A 19,630-nucleotide genomic window follows, 5' to 3' on the forward strand; every position below is an offset into this window, starting at 1 on the left:
GTTTGTTTTTGAGTTATATTGTTCACGGACAAACAGACAGACAGACAGACAGACAGACAGACAGACAGACAGACAGACAGACAGACAGACAGACAGACAGACAGACACATTCTCCCAAAAACACAACTTTCTTGGCAGAGGTAATAAAACAAAAATTATAATAACTGACCCAAATTGTAATGGTGCCAAGCCCAAAAGGTATTACATTTCAGGTCATTGTGACAATTCAGGCTCTAACAGGCCAGACATGGCTTGCCACTTGATATCAATCTATGGTAAAAGCAATCCTGCTGCATTCATGGCCAGGTCCACTGTTGGGACTGGGGAAGAAATATCTGATTTCCGTTTGACCCTGAATGCACCTGAATGCAGCATAATCACAGCATGAACCCAAAAGGAAAAAAAATGTCACGCTGCTAATGCTTCAAAACGTTAAGTAAAATGTCTCTTTTAAAAGCCAAACGAAAAGTTGATATATGCACAGAGTGTCAGGAGAAGTGGGAGAGCAGTGGAGCGGTATGCACATTACCAGGGAGATGAGCAGACACAATGAGCTGCACAGCTAAAGAAACAGCTGGCAACGCATCAAGATATAAGAAAGGAGGCAAATCAAAGAACAAGCTCAGACTTAGTGATGTCCATCTTCAAGCCATACTGAGGGTTTCAAACTGCCACCTCTCTCAGTGCAAATGTGGCTCAGCTGTTTGAGAAGAAGCACTCTCAGGTGTCTGGCAGCAAGAATTTGGCAAGAAAAGCCAAATATGATTGTAAAGTAATTCTTGCTGAGAAAGACAGTTGTTCCAATAGCTGAAGGTTTTTTTTTTTGTTTTTTTTTCATTTTTTTGTGCAGCACCTGAAGTGGCCCCCTTGTGACCAGATTGGATACTCAGAGACCCTCAGGTAATTCAAGTCTGGCACCCCTGCCCTAAAGATTTGTCAGATGGTTTGTGATTTACAAAATAATTTAACTGTAGTGTTAAAGCTTTGAGAAGATGCAGAGCTGGGTGAGGACAGAAACGTGAGCATAAGTATTTCCACACAGGTTCAGTTTATCCTGACTGACATTAACTTTAATGTTCATTTAAATGTGAAATGGAACTGTCCATGTCACTATCTCATTAAGTCATTTATGGCCAGATCAGTGGGGGAGGAACGATGCCAACCAACAGCAGGAGAGAAAGGTTTTAAGACACTTTAGCATTGGTAAAGGGTAAATGGATGGACTTGTGCTCTTATGGTGCTTTTCAAGTCTTTCTAACTACAGTGTCTTGTTTGAGGACACTTTGGCATGCAACTGAAAGAGCTGTGATCAAACCCCCAACTTTCTGAATGAGACAGACATTCTACTGCTAGGTTTACTTTTCAAATCAGACGGCTACATCCATGGTCTGGTAAATCCGTTGTTGAAACTTGTAGTCCTTTTTCCTTAAAATGAATACCCTCTTCGCATCAGACCACTTCATGTTGTTGCTCATACTGGCTACAGCCTAGAGTCACTTTAATTTGTTCTCAGTGACAATAAAACTTGGATGTTGAACTGAAGGGTTTGGTACAGATTTAATTTTCCAAATTGGTTCTTTAATGCCAAAGTAATCAGACCACGTAGATGCTTTTATTGTTGCCATTTTCAGGTTGAACACCTAGTGGAGTGGATCTTACTACTTTATTTAACCCAAACTAAAGGATTGCCTACTCATGTTGTACTCACCTCTTTCACATGTACAGGACACATTCTGTCCATCTTTGGTCTCAACGCAGATTAATGTATGTTCACTGCACAGCCCAAAGGAGCAGAGGTCAATGTCCACGGAGCAATCTTTCCCCTTGAACCCTGCAATGAAACAATCCAGAGAGAGAAAACCTGAACAAACAGAAGATCAGTATCACACGTTACATGACACATATATACGAGGCTGTATGTTTTATGAGGTAAAGACACCTTTCGTTAACAGATTAATGGAAGTATTGATTACCCCCTTTGCAATCTACCTGCTATGCAGTATGCTAATTGAGTGAATCATTGACAGAGACCCACCCTACCTCACTGATCTATATCACATTTATCTGGCACACCAAATGCACGTCTGCTTGTCACTGATAGATACCCGTGTCAATATCCATTGTTGTAAATAAAGCTCAGACTGATGGTGAGGCCAATGTCATTACTGTTTAAACAAATAAATGACCTGAAGGGAGAATCCTGCAATGGATTATGGTGTTTTTCAGTGACATCACACATCAGGCAGTCAGTAATGGTTGGAAAAAACTGGGCATCACAAACCCAGATGAAGTATATTTTACTTACAGAAAAAAGTTAATAAATCCATTGTTTTTAAAAAAGCTGTCAACACCAGGGAAGAATGTACTTTCATCCTCTGCCACCTAAATCTCTGCACATCTGCGTGCTGCAGACCAAATCTCGCTTTCCCTAAAGCAGGTGAAATATTTCTAGCATCACTTCTGAATGCAAATCCCCTTCATCAAGACCTGTATATATTTGCACCGCAGCCTGAAACCAGTGCTGCACTTAACATCAACACATCTATCTAGATATTTGATGACCTTCCAACTACCCTTTTCTCATCATGTTATGTATTGCCTCGACTAGTTAATGGACGGCTATCGCCTCCAACAGAGTGTTTCAGAAGTGTTTAATAACCAATTGTGCGTGCGATTCACTCGGAGGTTAATGTTGCATGAAGGAATGTCACATTTACAGTGTCACACTCTCCAAATGGGACTTCCTTTTCTCTCTGACAGCTACGAGCGCTGCAGAGAGGAAGGCAGGGATTTAAAAACACCTCAAAATTTTTACTCATAACATGCCTCCAGGAATCGTTAAATGCATCAGTCAGCTCCACATACAGCCATGTTCAGTGGTCAGTGATAACAGCCATGGTTAATAACTAGCACTCCTCAGTCTGGATTACTGCTGTTCATCAGCATGTTCAATCATCTCTTATCAACAGCTCTCTGCTTGCTTCACTGAGCTGAAAATCATGTTCCTGGGATCAAAATCACAAAATTACATTGAATAAATAAAACAGGATTACCAGTTTTGTATGATTATGAAACCTGGATTAAGCTTGTAAAGCTCATTACCTCTGCTGGAGGGTTGTATTTCTGGTCTTCTTTCTGGATTTAGGTGTCAAAAGCAGGTTAAATACTGCACAGATTATAAAGTGATTGAATGTAAGGACAGGTGATGGGTCATGGAATGAGCTATCACAGTTTAGACTTGAGCACAAAACTATTTCAGCTATTGTGAAGCACCATGTTTGTCCTGGAAAACTCAATTTTTAAAGAAATACAGGAAAAACTGAGTCCAGAAATCAGATTTTTACCATGCTGCTTATAGTCTCAACTGTGTTTGAATCATTCCTCCTGAATCTGTTACAACTTTGCTAGACCAGTGGTTCTCAAATGCGGTACACTATTGGTCTGCCACAGTGGTGAGAAGATTGCATTTTCCATGGATCATTAAAAACATGTTTTTTTATCATTATTATTATCATTATTAACCAGGCTGAAAATATTTTTTTAGCTGTAAAATTGACTTTGTGGTTTCTGGTGTTTCTGCAGCCAGCTTCAAGTGGAATCTCAAAGAACTGCAGTTTTTTGTACTTCTAGTGGGCTTTACTTCTCACGGCTGGAGACTGCCACTTGATTACATCATCACACCAAATCACACCAACATATCCTTAGTATTTTGTTCTTTGCTGCTAACAAACTGTCAAACTATGTGAAAGAGTTCTGCACTCGCAATGACATTTGATCAAAATGCAGACTGTAAGTCATACAGTAAAATTTAATTCTGTTAATGGCACTTAAACCACACAATGGATTCAAATGGTACTTCCTGGCAGTTATTTTTTATCTTTATTAATAAATTGTGTATTGAAATGAATTAATAGTCACTTGAGTACGATACTCATTGAGCTTCTCTTAACTGAAAATCAGTCTGTCATGTTTGTATAAGGAGCAGGTCCATTTATGGGGAAGCAGCCATCTTTCCACAGGAGCAAAATTGGAAACCAGAAACAAAATTGCACAGTTTGAAGCATAACGATCATACAGGTGTGATCATGCACCACAGGAGCTTCTTCTTCTTCTTCACCAACAGGGGCAGTGAGCAAAGAAATATTTCACTCTTGAATCTGACTGCTAGACATCCCCAAATGTTCCCATTTCTTCAAACTGTCCCTTTAAAAGCAATCCTTAATTCCTTTTGGTCTGAATTACTTTTAAACTCAGGATAAACAAATGAACAAATCTGCTTTACTGCCAACTGCATTGGATTTGATTGGATTAAAGTTTGTTTTCAAATTAAAAAATAGAAGCAAAATGGTCATGCACAAACTTAATCCCATGATGCAAACCCAGATGCAAAATCATCTCTGCTTACTCTTACTGAAGCATCACATTACAGAGATGTTTAACAACGTCTGAAGAAACTTCGGAGAATGCTTTTTTTCTATCTTGTAACAATGATTTTGGGAGTTTAACCCAATGGAAAACAGTGGAGTATCGATACCCCAGTAGCTTACAGAAAATAACAGGGCTGAGCTGAACTCAGGGCTAAAACTGCTGACAGCCTTTCTAATCCTTGGCTTTTTTTTTTTTTTTTCCAGGGAGAAGCGAACAGAGCTGACAAACCATTCATCTAAGTGAATTTCTGAAAACATAAAGTAATCAAATACATCTGTCTATAAATCTGTCAATGGAATCAGAACCGTAATGCGAGTTTTACTGATACATTGGTGTTCTGGTTTTTTCCCCAATCTAATTTGAACAAAATGCAGCAAAGTAATAAGGGCAGATTATCTACGGAGATGCATTTACGGCCCCCATAATGTCATGAAAACACACCATGTAACAGGTGCTGCACATGTTTCCAGGCACTAAATGTTTTAATGACTTCACCTGCATTTGTGATGATTTACTGTGCAGTAAAAAGAGAGATACTTCGCTGAGGCAGTGGCACAGATGCAGGCTAAGATGCACAATGACAACCAAAGGCTGAGGTTATGTTCCAGGACATCCAATTCAAACAGCTCAAGTATAAAGGTACTACCAAAAACATAAAGTTAAAAAATCTATTTCACAACACACTGCTTTTGTAATACATTATATCCCTTTTGTAATCAGGATTGAGCCTGCCAGAGCGTATTTTGCCTTTTCTAAATGAATCCTTCAAACTATTTTAGTCAAGGATGATTTGAAAAGGGAAGAGGGAAAAATTAACAAAATATTCCTTCAAAATCTGAAAGTGATCTAAACTCTGTACACCTGTTACTTGCCCTAAATTCTCAGTTTTACAGGCAGCGGTCAAAGACTTGCTCCTTTTGTATCTGAAAAAAAAGAAAAACACAAAGCCCATGCTGTTGTTTTTCTTATTTTCATGTCACTTCTTGAGGAATAAAATCCTTAAGATTAATAAAACTTCAAGTTTTGGGCTTTATAAAGTTGTGTATTTACAGATCCTCTATCATAATATTGTGATTATATTGTTTAAAATGATGTAATGCAGATGAGTGGGTGGTTATGCAAATTAAAACAAGATGGACATGATCCCGGACCTCGAAGGGGATTGTGTCTTTTGCATAATCAACCCTTCACTGAACATTATTCCTCACTTATAACTCAGCTACAAACTAAAATACAAACAAGTGATCACTACTGATTTAAAGATACATTTATTGACTAAGATATATCCATGCAGCTACAGAAAAAGCAGTGTACAGCCCTTTAAACACTATGCTGTTTTTATCAGCCCGCGTATGGGTCAAAATAATGTTTAACTTGATGTTGTTGTTCATGTAAGTCTTAGGCCTAGTATAATGTTTTCTTATATTCTAAACATGGAAATAATGTAACAATGCTAAATTTTCATTCTAAACCTGCAGATTTTAACACTTCTACTTGTTCAGATGAAGGAGAAATCCCTTAATCTGATTTAAAAAAAAAAAAAAAAAACGCTCCCTTCACAAGATCTTCACTAGACTTGCTGAAATGATGAGGTAATCACATAAGGATCGCCTAACCCCTCCACAGCACATTTGGGGGATGGGCCTCAAACACTAAGGTGTGTTAATTGGCCAGCTAGAGGGCTGGCCAAAGAGATGAAATGGGGTTTGTGGGAAGCTTTAAAGGGACAGCAGCTAAAACAAAGGGTCTGAGACAGAGGCTGAAATGAGTGTTCTCTGAAACAGGGGTTCCCAAAATGTACTACGCCAAGGCCCCCCAAACAGCATTTGCTTCTGGCCAGTGACCCCTTTGGAAACCAACAGACTATGCTTAAAAATACGTAAAGAAGTGTCAACTTTGAGAACGTTTTTTCTGACTTCGGTTTACTTTTCAGTAATTATTTCATTCATTTAGAACAGGAAATTATTAACAAACAAAAGCCAGACTCACATAAGTAGGTTGTTCCAACAAGGAGGCTCTGTCAGCCAAGATGGGATACTCCTTTCTTACATGTAGTCAGTAGTTAGACAGGGGAAGAGCCCCATAGTTGAATTCAGGTTTTAGATAGCTTAAAAAATAGGCACAAACCACCAGGTCAACACAGATCATGACATCATCAAGCCAAAGTTGCAGCTGTCACATCAGATGCAGTTAGGTACAATCGGAAACTTGAGAATCCAACGATTGCAGCACTTTACATGTTACATGTTGAGGACAAATTGTTGTTAAAAAAATAAATGAATTAGATTCTATTTTTTCCCTTCCCTCCAATTTTCTGAGGCCCCCCCTAGTGCCTCCTGGCAGCCTCCACTTTGAAAACCACTGCTCTAAAACACCAGAGATATCCTCCAGACTACCAGCAGTTCAAATTTGTCCTCTGTGGAGGACATTTGTAAACCTGAATATATTACACCTACTTCACACTGCTGAATAAACTCCTCATACCATCTATGAAAAAGAGGGATACAGGGTAATCAAGGGGGTACCAGAAGAGAATTAAGCTCTTCTTTAATATTATAGGTTTATTTTATCACTTTGTATCTGTTTTTTGTATTTTGTCAATGACTCTTTTCTCAGCATCCTGTTTATTGCAACACCCTCAGTTAAAGACCATTCTACTGATGCTACTTGAAAGTAATGATTTTGCCAGGTTATCAACAGGAAGCAGTGAGATCAGGGTTTATAAATGTGCCAAACTTCTTCCCCACCCACTGATCTGATATGGCGTGTGTGTGACTGGGTTGTTTCTCATGTTGTTCTTGCTTTCAGACTTATTTTCTATGATTACAGGGTTATGACCAACCAACAAAAAAATGAATTGATTTTATTCAGCCATGTGATTGATAATAAAGATGAGCAATGAGTAATCACACATCTCCAACAACCCTTTTCATCACAGCTTCTGATGTCCACACCGTTTTGCACCTCATGTAACATAATGTAGGTTATTTTTAAACCACCGACACCAAAGGCAGAAGCCTTGGCTCTTTCTTGTAAAAGGACTGAAGGCTCTAGTTACAATAGATTTCATTTTATCCTGAGGGTTGTTGCTCTGTTCTTGCTCTGCATCCTTTGCTTGGTGCAGGAGTGTATTCTTTGTCCTTAAACACCTTTGTGCTTCAAATATTCCCCAGTAAACCCTCTTCTCTGGATCACATTTGTTTGCAATTGAATGTGACATTGGACTTGTAATGCCAAGTGGGGTGGCTATGGTACTCTGACTTCTGCAATCAAGCAGTGATTAGGTATTTCATTACCAGAGGGCATAGTAAAATCAGCAACACACCGAGGACGGAGGCAGCTCCCTCCATTAAGGAATGATTATGGATCCTTTGAGAAACGTGTTTCAGATGCCTTACATAAAATGCAACATGTGTAAAACATTAAGACCTTTCATCAAAGAAAAATGCTAAGAAAAAACCAAAGGGTACTTAAACCAGCTTGTTTACATGCATCATGCAGTACTTTGCGAGAAAGCTTCCAGTGACCCTGATTTATACTTCAATATTTCTATACTTAGCTCAAAAAGTAAGATAATCTATGTTTGGTATGGTATTTCTTTGTAACAATACGTCTTGGTAATATATCTTACACCACTGGATAGTCTGTTTATTTTACTTTAGATGAACATGCATGCAGGAACATGTATTCATAGGATGAACAGCAGAGCTCGATATGTGGGTTGCGTTCATTAAAATCTTCTCTGCCAACGGCATAGATATGACTCTTGCTTTGAGCTTTTGTTACCCCTAGGTTCCCACAACAGTGGTGAGGAGGTGTCTGCTCCAAGAATCTGCATGCCCCTATTGACTGATCTAGACAAGCCCTGGGTAGAGGCAATGTCAACAAAGAAAGATGTCATGATAAGATTCTGCAATCAATCCCAAATCTCCACATTTTGGGGCTGAACTCTATCCTCAAAGATGATAACGCCTAGTCCCACAGAGTGAGATTTCTCAGAGACAACTCCCAAGATCCCCACTGAATTCCACATACTACTGAGGCTCATGTTTAATGGATAAACTGTTAAACTACCAGCGGACCAAAAACCACCAAACAGGAGTAAAAGGCAGAATAAGCTGTTTGGCATTGGCAGAGGAGGTTCGGCAAATTTGTATTTGATGCTACTTATATTTCTCAGCTCTGCTGCTCATGCTCATCACAGATGTGACTCAATTTATAAGCGAAATACACCAGCTTTCCAAAGGTATAAGATTTATTGCAGAGAAGCATTGCTACAACAAATAAATCATCTACCAAACACCAATGTCCTTACTTTTTGTGCTAAGTTCAATTGCTTTTCATTAATATTTTCACCTGTAGATAAAGTTTAAAATGAAGAGTGATGGTGAACACAGTCTTTTTTGTATCTAAAAGCATAATTCAAGCAAAGTTTTGTAAAGGTAAACAAGGTTAGAATGAATAGATGAGGGACAAACTCTTCATCTATTCCCAAAGAAAAGCAGAAAATGAATGTTGTGACATTTTTGTAAAAATGCTCAATATAACACAGGTAGCTGGTACTTACCAAGAGGACAATGACAACTATAGTCATTTATCTGATCCATACAAGAGCCTCCATTCAGACAAGGCTGCGACCAGCAATCATTTACATTCACAGAGCAGGTCCTTCCTGCAGGAAAAAGAGGAGAAAAACAAAAAACCCTATTCATTTACGTCACAGGAAACACAACTTTAAATTAATTCATAATAACACACTTCCTGTCAATGTGGACATTGGAAAAATGATTGGGAAACAAATGAAAGCTGTGAGGTGTTAATGGGTCGATATCATTTCCAAACAGAGTAACATTTAACACATCTCCAGCCCACACTAGTTATTTTCTCAACAATAATTTGCAAATCTTTTATTGACAACAGGTTTTTATATTATAATGGAACTGATAACCTCTAATTCAACATGCTCAAAATGTGATTGAATAATGTGTTCAGCTCATTGCACGCAAAAACCGTGAAGCCACAATTTTATCATCCTCTGGGCAAGCTTTGGCTGTGGAATACTTTCAAGATTTTACTGACAAATTTAAAGCCCCACTAGGTCTGGCCTCTGGCGATATTTTAGCCCTTTTAGTCCTCTATGAGCCGGAGAGCTCACAGAGGACTAACAACCTGACAACCTCAGGCACTGCTCCTCTCTGTGCGCTGCTGTCACCACTAAAGGTAATTGTACTTTTGCCATCATGACCCAACACACTGGAAAGTGCTCTGCTAATCATGTACTGTAAGATCCACACATCATTAAGGTGGCTGCTGACAGACCTGCCTAAATATACAGTACAAGCACATAGTCTATTAGGCTGAGACAGATTGGCTGCATAATATATTACTGGATATTATAGTGCGAAAGTCTGTGTAATCCAGGCTTGTGTATCATATAATGCAAAAATGTACAAAAGTAACAGTCCATATATTTACCAGGCATCTAAAAATAATGATAAAAAAGAAATAATTGTGGTGCCTGATATCTCCACAAACTAAATTTAATCACTCAGCTCCTCAATCCAGAATGGCACCCAGCATCAGCTGTTTTTGTTGCTACACTCCAAGTCAAAAACAAAACAAAACAAAACAAAATAGGTCAACTCTCAGGAAGCAGTCCTGCAGGTCATTGTCACTTCCTCCTAACTGACCAATCAATGCCGAAAAAAGGGGCGAGACTTTGGATGCCAACAATACAACAAACAACAGAGGAGGAACAACACTGACTCAGTTTTCAGGGTGCAGAGCTGCTGCAAATACAAGGACAGTATTTTTACTCATTAGTTTAACATTATCCTCTAAACATTTCCTTTAATAAAAGCAAAACTAAGGCAAATGGAGTAATTTCAGATGAAGTATACAGAGAGAAGTTTTGTAATCTAGAAGCTGTAAGCACTAGTGAACAGTGCTCTGAAACTGAGGCTGTGTGTGCAGCCAGGCCCCCAAAAAACTGACATTAATGGAAACAGGCTCTAATTACTGCAAAAAGTGAAATCCAAGCAAGTTTTTGTCAGTAAAAGTTCTCACTAGACTATTACCAGCCACATTCACCTGACATATTCAGAAAAATGTATTATTTTCAAGATATTAAAGAAATAAATGATGCCTGAATTGCTTGTAGAGTAAAAAAAAAAAAAAAGATTCTTAAAAAATCTTATTTTCAAGAAACTTAACTAAGTCAACATTTCTAATATGATGACCACCATCACTGACCTCTTCAGCAACCAATGGCTAATGAAAGTAAGACAACAGTTCTTATGTTATGGCTTATTCTTAGGTAATTTTACAAGAAACAGATTAAGTGGGACAGGAAGTTGTGCGTAGACACCACCTTAAAAGTGCTCAGTGACTTTCAAAACGAAAAATACTTCATCCAAATCAGATTATATTCAACTTCAATACAACAGCAAAACAACACAATAAGCAGAGCCAGACCAGGAGTCAACAGGTTCGAGGTTTTACAGCCCAAACAAGAATGTAGGGAGATTCAAGAACGGATTGGGAAGCTCCTTTGAGAAAATAAACGAAAGTGATGCGCAGTGCAAACTCTGCAAAGTTAGACTAGCTTATCACACGTCAACAACAACTATGCACAGCCATGTGAGAGTGAGGCATACAGCAGAAAGTGGAGCGCTGTCTGGGAGCAACAGTCAAAGCTTCACCATCCAAAGAAGTAACTTTGATCTGTGGATTAGGGTATGGGTGTCATTCAAGCATCACAGTAACAGTGATCGATTCTTATATTTATACAAGTATAAATATAAAATTGAATGAGTTATTTGGCAAAAAGTTGCAGTCTTTTGAACCCTCATTTTGGCCGAAAGACTTTTTGTTTTGCCATAAAATCAGTGAAAAAAAATCATAGATAAAGGTCTCCTCTGTTTGGCCATAGAACAAAATGATGCCAGAGAAACTGCTTTTACTTTCACTATTTTCTTGTGTTTCCATGACAAGAAAAATGACAATACAAATGTATTGTCATTTTGAAGTTGCATCAGCTAACTAATCATGTAAAATTTAATGTACAAAGGTTTTAACATGAAGTGAGTTGTGCTTGAGACTCTGTGAATTAAGCCTATTTCTGCTTCATAAAACACAAAGACTAAAAACCGGCTCTAGAAACCTGATAATCCTGTGGCCTGCTGTACTAATGGCTGTAATGAGCTCACATTCACATCAGATGGTCTCATACCCTCAAACCCCGCGGGACAGAGGCACCGATAATCACTGATTAGGTCCACACAGGTGGCACCGCTCGCGCAGGGGAAGCTGTTGCACTCATTTGTTTCCAGTTCACAGAGCGATCCTTCATATCCCAGCATGCAGCGGCAGGTAAAGTTATACCTCTGGTTCACACAAACACCATGTTCAGAGCAGCGATGACCAACACAGAAATCAATCTCCTCTTCACAGAAGGCGCCTGCATATCCTCTGAGACAAAGGCAGCTGTGGACACATTAGAGAGCATTTCTTAATACTGTATCGAGTTTGAAGAGAATCCTTCAAGCCTGAAGGGAGAGAACAGTAAATGTCACGACTTTTACAACCATTGACATTCTCCTGCATGAACAGCCCAAAGACAATCATGATTTAAACACTCACCTGTAACCGTCAATCTCATCCACACAAGTAGCACCATTCTGACACCAGTGTTGGACACAATCATTGACATTTATTCGGCAGTGCTGACCGGTCCAGCCAGGTGCACAGATGCAGGTGTAGCTGCTGGCGTTATTCAGCACGCAGCGTCCTCCATTGGCACAGGGCTGTTGATGGAAGATGGAGCTGTTAGATTCAGGACATGCTTCATGTTCAAGTACAAAATTGTTTAATTTTGTATGGTAATATCTTGATTTAGACAGAGCCCACGCCGGTCAGAAATATAACCATTATTTTATAATGCAACCTGTAATCATTTCCTGCTCCTGGCAGCCTCAAAATGAGCTCCATTACAGCCACCTGACTCACTCATGAATACAGATTCAAGCTTTTATTCTGGCTTCACTCAGTATTCCACTAAGCGTCTACATCATGTCTTACGAGATCAATGGTCGCTGAGGTCTAAACCTCGTAAATGTTCTCGGTAACTGAACAGAAACGCCTCTTAGCTGCTACATGTGTACATATAAAAGAGGGTAAACAAAGGGGCAGAGAAGAGGTGGCTTCTGGGAAGGTGTATAATGCAGCCATCATGCCGGTTCTGTACGTGGGCCAACACAAGCCTTTCTCCACAGTGAGTGATCATCTCCATCTGTCATTCGAAGAAGCTCCCCTCTCCACGTTGTAGATTCAGAAATACAGACATTGCATATCTTTGGATGCACTCATCCAGTAAGAGGCCTTTTCATTTCTGTAGATGTGTTCCAGGAGATAGAAAACCCTGAAAACAATGTCCAGCCTTATCGTTTAAATTCTGAGAAGATATGCACCCACAATCCTAATAAAAGAAGAAGGTATAAACGTGGATTGATTCTGCATACATGAAGAAAAAGTAATAAAGAGAGCACCCTAACCCCCACCAATCCTGCATCAGAGAATCAGATCAAACATCCAAATGACTCACCCGACAACAAATGTTTCTAAAGGTTACTTTGGCTTCACAGCAACATTTTATATGAAAATATTAACGTCAACAGAAAGCAGTAAATTCCCTCATTAGTCAGAATTCAAAACAGCTTTCTTCCTGAGTAAACCAACATACACTGCAGCTTCAGCACCAGCTGATTGCAGTGTTTATGGATTATTGTATTTGCAGTCAATCTTCATACGGGACTTATTTTTATCCCTGTGTACAACAAAGGATTAGCCCACATTTTTTAAATAACACACTGAGTTAATATTTCATACCTTCTCGCTTTAATTCTCTGTTTTAAAATTCAGTTTGTTGTGAGAGTCTGCAGATCTTTTGGATCGTGCTTTAATGATGTGATACACATAACAACATGTGAATAAGGGAGGACTGGACTTACTTTTCTCCAACTTAGAGCCCTGGAACAAACCTTGAAATCTAAACTTTGGACACTACTCCAAAAAATGTAAACGTCAGTGACTGATCTAAAGAGGGTAAACCTCAGACACTACTGCCAAAACTGTCATCTAACATCAAGACTTATTGGATGTAAATCTTGATGGTGCCTTTCCAGAGGTTTAATTTCTCCATGCCACTACAATCCCTGTGCCATCAAAATGCAGGCTTTTGAAGTGTTTGCTGGTAACAGGCGGGATGGTCTCTTTTTTATAGTGGAGGACACCGCGTTCATGATTTCCAAAAAGAATTTCAGATATCAATTTGTCTGACCTCAAAACATTTTACCATCCTGCCTCACTATATTTTAGATGAGAAATGTGCGCCATTTCTGAATTGTGTTAAAAAAAAAACAGCTTCCTCTTTGAATGATAGAGATTAAACTTATATTTGCAGACAGCAAATGGGGGTACCACATTCCCCCATCGGGTACCACGTTCAGCAGCAATGATTTGTAGAAGCAATCCTGAACTCATGCGGTTATTTCCACTACAGAGTCATACATGGTTTTAATGCCTTGGGGCTCAAAGATTCTGGGCTTCCAATCTGACTTACATCCTTGTCCGTCGCATTCAAAGATTCATTCAGAGTGTTTAAAGTCTTTGTTATTTTAATTTTTTTATTTCAATTTCACAATGCAGTTTTTCAAGGACTGGTGAACCTCTACTCATCTTAACTTCTGAGAGACTCAGCCTCTCTCAGAGATCTTTTTTTATACTCTGTAACCTTGCTGACCTGTAGGTAGGTAGGTAGCCAGGTAGCCCCTTAAGTTAAAAATACTGCTTCTTATGAGAACCACTTACTTTTTCCGCCTTTTGTTGCCCCCTGTCCCAACTTCATTGAGGGATGCGTCTACCATCATAGTCATAACGACATACTATTTTGAATGAAACAGTAAAAGTTCTCACTTTAAACACCTCATATGTTGTCTACTGTGAATGAAACATGGGTTCATGAAACGACTTTGTGTATGTGAAGCTTCCATATATGTATTCCTGCTGTGTGTTTACCTCTCAAGCTCCCATAAACTGAAAGTACAAATGCATAATGACAGCTGGGCTGTGTATCGGTACAAATGTCAGCCTTGCAATATGAGATTATTATGTGTACCAGTCATGCAGCAATAGGATACAATTCAAACACTTAACTGAGTTTGACCTTTGTTTTAAAACCACTCATTGTCAGCAATCTGCACTGAGTTTCAAGCCAGACAAAGGTCTAAATGTTCTTTATAAAAGAACATACTGAACCCCTGACCTACAGAGATTCCATTCATTCAAAAGATCCGCTTTAATTGGTTTGTTGGTCCAGCAGATGAGGAGCTCTTTAACATGCGTAGGAATACAGAAGAATGGACACAAAACAGTGTTCAAAATCGCATATGAAAGGGTTCACTCACTTGAAGGTTTTGAGGGCAGGGTACACGGCAGGTGTATTCAAGGCCGACTGGAAGATCCAAACACTGAGTATTCGGTGGACATGTGTTGTTTGGTAGAGCACAAGCATCTATGTCGATTTCACAATTGCTTCCCAGAAAACCTGAAAGAAAAGATTTATATATAATTAAAACAAGTGGATCAGAAAAGAACAGCCCTGTTTTGCCATCAACAAGAGCCCGTGCTGAAACGAACTTGAAAACTAAAGTTCGTAATCCATTTTTCTACTTTTTCCCCTGAAACTTTAAATTCTTATTAATCCTCAGCAGCCATTGTCTGACTCTGGGACACCAAAAGAAAAGGTTTATCAGTTTTTGACACCTTCAAAGGAAAAGTCAAAGAAGTTAATGTCAGCCCAACTATGAAACACAGATAATAAATTTGGTACCGTAAAAAGTGGAGCTGGCAGAAAACTAAGAGAAGATTCTTTTAGCTTTAGGAGTGGAAAAATTAAAGGGCATTAACTTGGATTCAAATGCCAAGATGTGTTGGTCCTGTGTGATATTTCTAGCTGCTGGGAGGACTATGAAAAACGAAAGCAGACATTTATAATTCCACCCATGCCCCAAGACTTTGCTTGCTACGTTGGTCCGGCACTCACCAGACAATTTTCTTACATGGAGGAAGTCACTTCACCATGAGGAGATGCAGCAGATGAGGCATATGAGCAGAAGAGGCTTAGGTTTACTGAGATAACAGATGAGATTTGGTAGCAAGGCAGGAAAGCCGGGGTTCACCCCATGGAATTTCGTTACCATGGATCTGTGGCCACATCTAGTTCCAGTTTACTCAGGGAGTTAGGGATTCATGATCGGGGATTACTGCGGGCTGCAAAGGCAGCTTCAGAGGCAGCTGAAAAGAGCAACTGACAGCTCTGGCTGAAAAAGAGAAGGCAGCAGCTTGTGTGCAAAGCATCTCATGTTTAAGATAGAAGATACAGAAGATCTCAGAGTCAAGTCAGTGGACAAATAACGCTCTCTGCTCTCAGTGTGATCATCTTAAACATTTCGAGGAAGACAAGTGTGTTATGTTTATATTAATAGAAAGTGTGCAAATACAGCGGGATCACTTTAAATCAGCCCTGAATCAACGGATATCACTGAAAAACTATAGTCGTTATCCGACTTTGTGTACTGCTGCAGATCTGAATCCACCTCACAGCCAAGCAATATAAGAGGATCAAACTCACAAATAAGATATATCATTGTCCAAGAGTCAGCATACCAAGCTTACACTAATTACTGACTGATTCAACTCCCCAGCAAATAATTGTGTCTGATCCAACAGATGCAGCCAAAAAAAAGTTCACATTGGTTTTGCCTGCAGATGTGTTTATCAAAAGAGACTGGGAAATTGGCTGTGGCTGAGGTTTACACTCTTCTAGTGGCCTTTTGATTTTTTCAGATGTGCCTTTGAAAGCTACACCTACACTCCAGGCTGTTATATGACTTCTACTTCATCCTATAATTCAGAAGAAGTGGAAACAGGGATGAATACTTGAGTGTTTGCTCTCAAAGATAGATATCTGACTCTCCAGAAAATGTGTCTTCAGGTTTTTGACTTGTAGGATGAAAGCTAACACAGTGGTTTTCAAAGTGGGGGCCACCAGGGGACACCAGGGGGGCCTCAGAAAATTGGAGTGAAGTGAAAAATAGGATCTAACTATAATTATTATTTTTTATTATTTTATTTTTTTATAACCATTTGTCCAAAACGTACAACATATAAAGTGCCATAATCGTTGGATTTTCAAGTTTCCAATTGTACCTAACCACACCTTGTGTGGCAGCTAAAACTTCGGCATGATGATGTCATGATCCCAGTTGACCTGGCGATTTGCGCCTGTTATAAAATTATTTAAAAACTAAACTGAACTTTGAGTCTCTTCCCTGACTACACAAGAAAGGGGTATCCCATCTTGGCTGACAGAACCCTGAAATACCTTCTCCCTTTTGCAACAACCCACTTCTGTGAGTCTGGCTTTTGTTTGATTAGTATTTTCTTGATCTAAATAAATGCAATAATTATTGAAAAGTGAAAAAAAAGTGAGAAAAGTTTGGGAACCCCTGAGCTAACATATTACAGTATTGTAAACACGTTCAGCCTTTGGGATTTGTTTAGTTGTAGGAACACTTTGTCAACCTTGTTAATCAGAGTTTGAGTTTGTTGAACTAATAATTAATTTAATTATTGTTGACCCAAATCCTGCGAACCTTTGTTGTTTCTTAACTGTGGCAGAGCCTCCTTTTGCTGCCTTACACTGTAGCTGATATCAAGGTTTTCTATATTACTGTGATAATAAATAAAGAACACTTCCATTATTCACAGTTATTTTTCTACTGCACCCAGTAGTCAGTGTTAAATATAAATAAAGTCAAACATAAAAATCACATTCAGTCAATTTCAGACCATATTAGTGTCACAAACACCGTAATGAAAGGTAATGTGATGCAACTTAGTATGTTCCTGAATATCCAGTGTGGATGTTCGGGTCCTGATTATTGCTCAGAGCAGGTGCAGCAGAGCCGGCACACAATCTCAGTCCAGCCTCCCGGGGTAGCGAGGGTCTAATTCGACTTGACATCTGTGTTTGGAGGCTCCCACTCGATAACCCCAATGACATAGCCATCAGCTCACCCCCTCATTTCTCTAACCTCACAGAATTTTTTTACACACACATGTTCGCAGAAAGAGCACCAGGCACTGTGGTATCAGATCTGATTTAATGGAAAATGAGCTTCAGAGAATAAGAGCATGTTTCCACTTCATAAATGAGCACTTTTTTGAAGGGATTGGCTGACCACTTGCTTTTGAGTTTTGTATACTCTTTTATTACTGCCCTAAAAAGGGAACATACTGTTCACAATATGGGAGCTATTACATTTAGTCAATGCATTAATGGGTTTAAAGAAAACTGAAAGCACACCGTTGTGATAATTCTGTAAGAGTGTAGTTTGACTCTGCCACCCACAGTGTCAAGATGTCCATTTATTTATGCATATTATGAGGGTTAAAGTTTCCAAACCACCCCTGAGGAGAACCACTCAGCCTTTACAGTCCAAAGAATGGAAAACATTCCCTTACCAGCCTTCAATCCTCCATCTAAGTTATTTCCACATGGCTATGTTACAAATGACTCCAACCAAGTTAGCCAGATAAGACCTTCGTGAGAAAAAAAAAATATGCCAAGAGATAAAATGCAGACAGTCAAGGCCTGCTGTTAAACCAGCAACCACTATAACATGGACTAGTTTTTGTACGTGGAATAGGAGCTCCAGCTGGTTTGCCAAACTGGCAACCCAACCACAAGACATTCTTTTATTGTTTCTTGTTTAAAGATACCTTTAAACAAGAAACTTTTCCTGCTTATGTCTAATTAGGAATTTATCAGAAAGAGACACAGATATGCAGAAGTAGTGAGAGATGAAATGTGCAAAACCCATTTGGAATTGATCAGCCCCTGGTGCCTCTGTCTGGTCTGCACATGGGGTGCCTGGTGTGTCACCTGAGCTTAACCAGCACCCTTCAAAAGTCATTCCTTATACAAAATAATGATAGTAAAAATAATAATATGGGACAAGCTGTCTTAACCCAACTTGATGCACAGTGGGATGTGGGAAGAAGTGGGAAGATGAGAGAGGTCTGTAATTTTCATCAGAGGAACACTTCAACTATGAGAGCCAAAATGAGAGAGAAAAAATCCATACCTAATCATACCTAAATCATACCTAAATCAATGACACCAGCATGAATTTGATATCCGTGTAAAAGACACCTGTCCGCAGCCTTAAACAGTCGGACTCCAAACTCAACCATGGCCAAGACCAAAGAGCTGTCGGAGGATACCAGGAAGAACATTGTAGACCTGCACCAGGGTGGGGAAAGTGAATTTACAGTGGTCAAGGAGGTTGGTGTGAATAAATCACCTGTGGGAGCAATTGTAAGAAAATGGAAGACGTGCAAGACCATTGATAATCTTCCTCGATCTGGGGCCCCATGCAAGATCTCATCCCGTGGGGTCAAAATGATCATGAGAATGTAGAGCAAAAGCCTCAGAACTACATGGAGGGACCTGATGAATGACCTGCAGAGAGCTGGGACCAAAGTAGCAAAGGCTATGATTTTTTTTCTCATTTTGACTCAACTATGGTTGAGTTAAAGTGTACCTTTGATGAAAATTACAGACCTCTCATCTTTCTAAGTAGAGGAAATTGCAAAATCAGTGGCTGACTAAATACTTTTTTGCCCCTCTGTATTTGTCATTAAATGTAGAGAGTAAAAAGTAGTGTAAGACATGAAGCAAACAGTCAAGGCCAGTAGTTGAACCAGTATTGTTCATGTATTATAACTCCTTGAAGTTACTGAGTCATATTTTTCTAGTTCAGTTTTGGTAACAAGCTCCTGAGTGCACTGTGCATGTGCAGAGTGACTGAATGCCTTCAGAGGCTTTTTAGAGAGTTTGTAAGTTTTCCTTGTGTCTGCAAAGGTTTTTTCTCTGAAGTTTAAAGACATGCCAGTTATGTACAACTGGAATCTTTTAATTCCCTGTGGGCATGACTTTGTTTTCCTGGCTGCGAGTCAAAACTGAGAATGACTGGCAACCTGTCTGGGGTGTGCTCCACATCTCAAACGCTTGCCTGAAGAATCTCCTGCACCAACAACCCAGAACTGGAAAAGCTGTAAAGGAAATAGATGGATGGAT

The 19,630-nt window shown here is 39.3% G+C and overlaps 1 protein-coding gene across 1 annotated transcript in view; it reads right to left on the reverse strand.

Moving 5' to 3' along the window:
• The window catches only part of eys (eyes shut homolog), a 265,468-nt gene that overhangs the window by 203,181 nt on the left and 42,657 nt on the right, over positions 1–19,630 (reverse strand). Inside the window, exons 9-13 of the mRNA XM_074676533.1 lie at positions 14,892–15,031; positions 12,070–12,233; positions 11,660–11,913; positions 8,996–9,100; positions 1,709–1,831 (exon numbers count right to left, since the gene is read on the reverse strand). Coding sequence (XP_074532634.1) covers positions 1,709–1,831; positions 8,996–9,100; positions 11,660–11,913; positions 12,070–12,233; positions 14,892–15,031 — 786 coding nt within the window. The remainder of the gene's footprint in view (positions 1–1,708; positions 1,832–8,995; positions 9,101–11,659; positions 11,914–12,069; positions 12,234–14,891; positions 15,032–19,630) is intronic.

The sequence above is a fragment of the Halichoeres trimaculatus genome, unplaced genomic scaffold (assembly GCF_033239565.1).
Source record: "Halichoeres trimaculatus isolate MK-OKI-2021-1 unplaced genomic scaffold, fHalTri1.1 fHalTri1_scaffold_8, whole genome shotgun sequence".
Taxonomy (NCBI): Eukaryota; Metazoa; Chordata; class Actinopteri; order Labriformes; family Labridae; genus Halichoeres; species Halichoeres trimaculatus.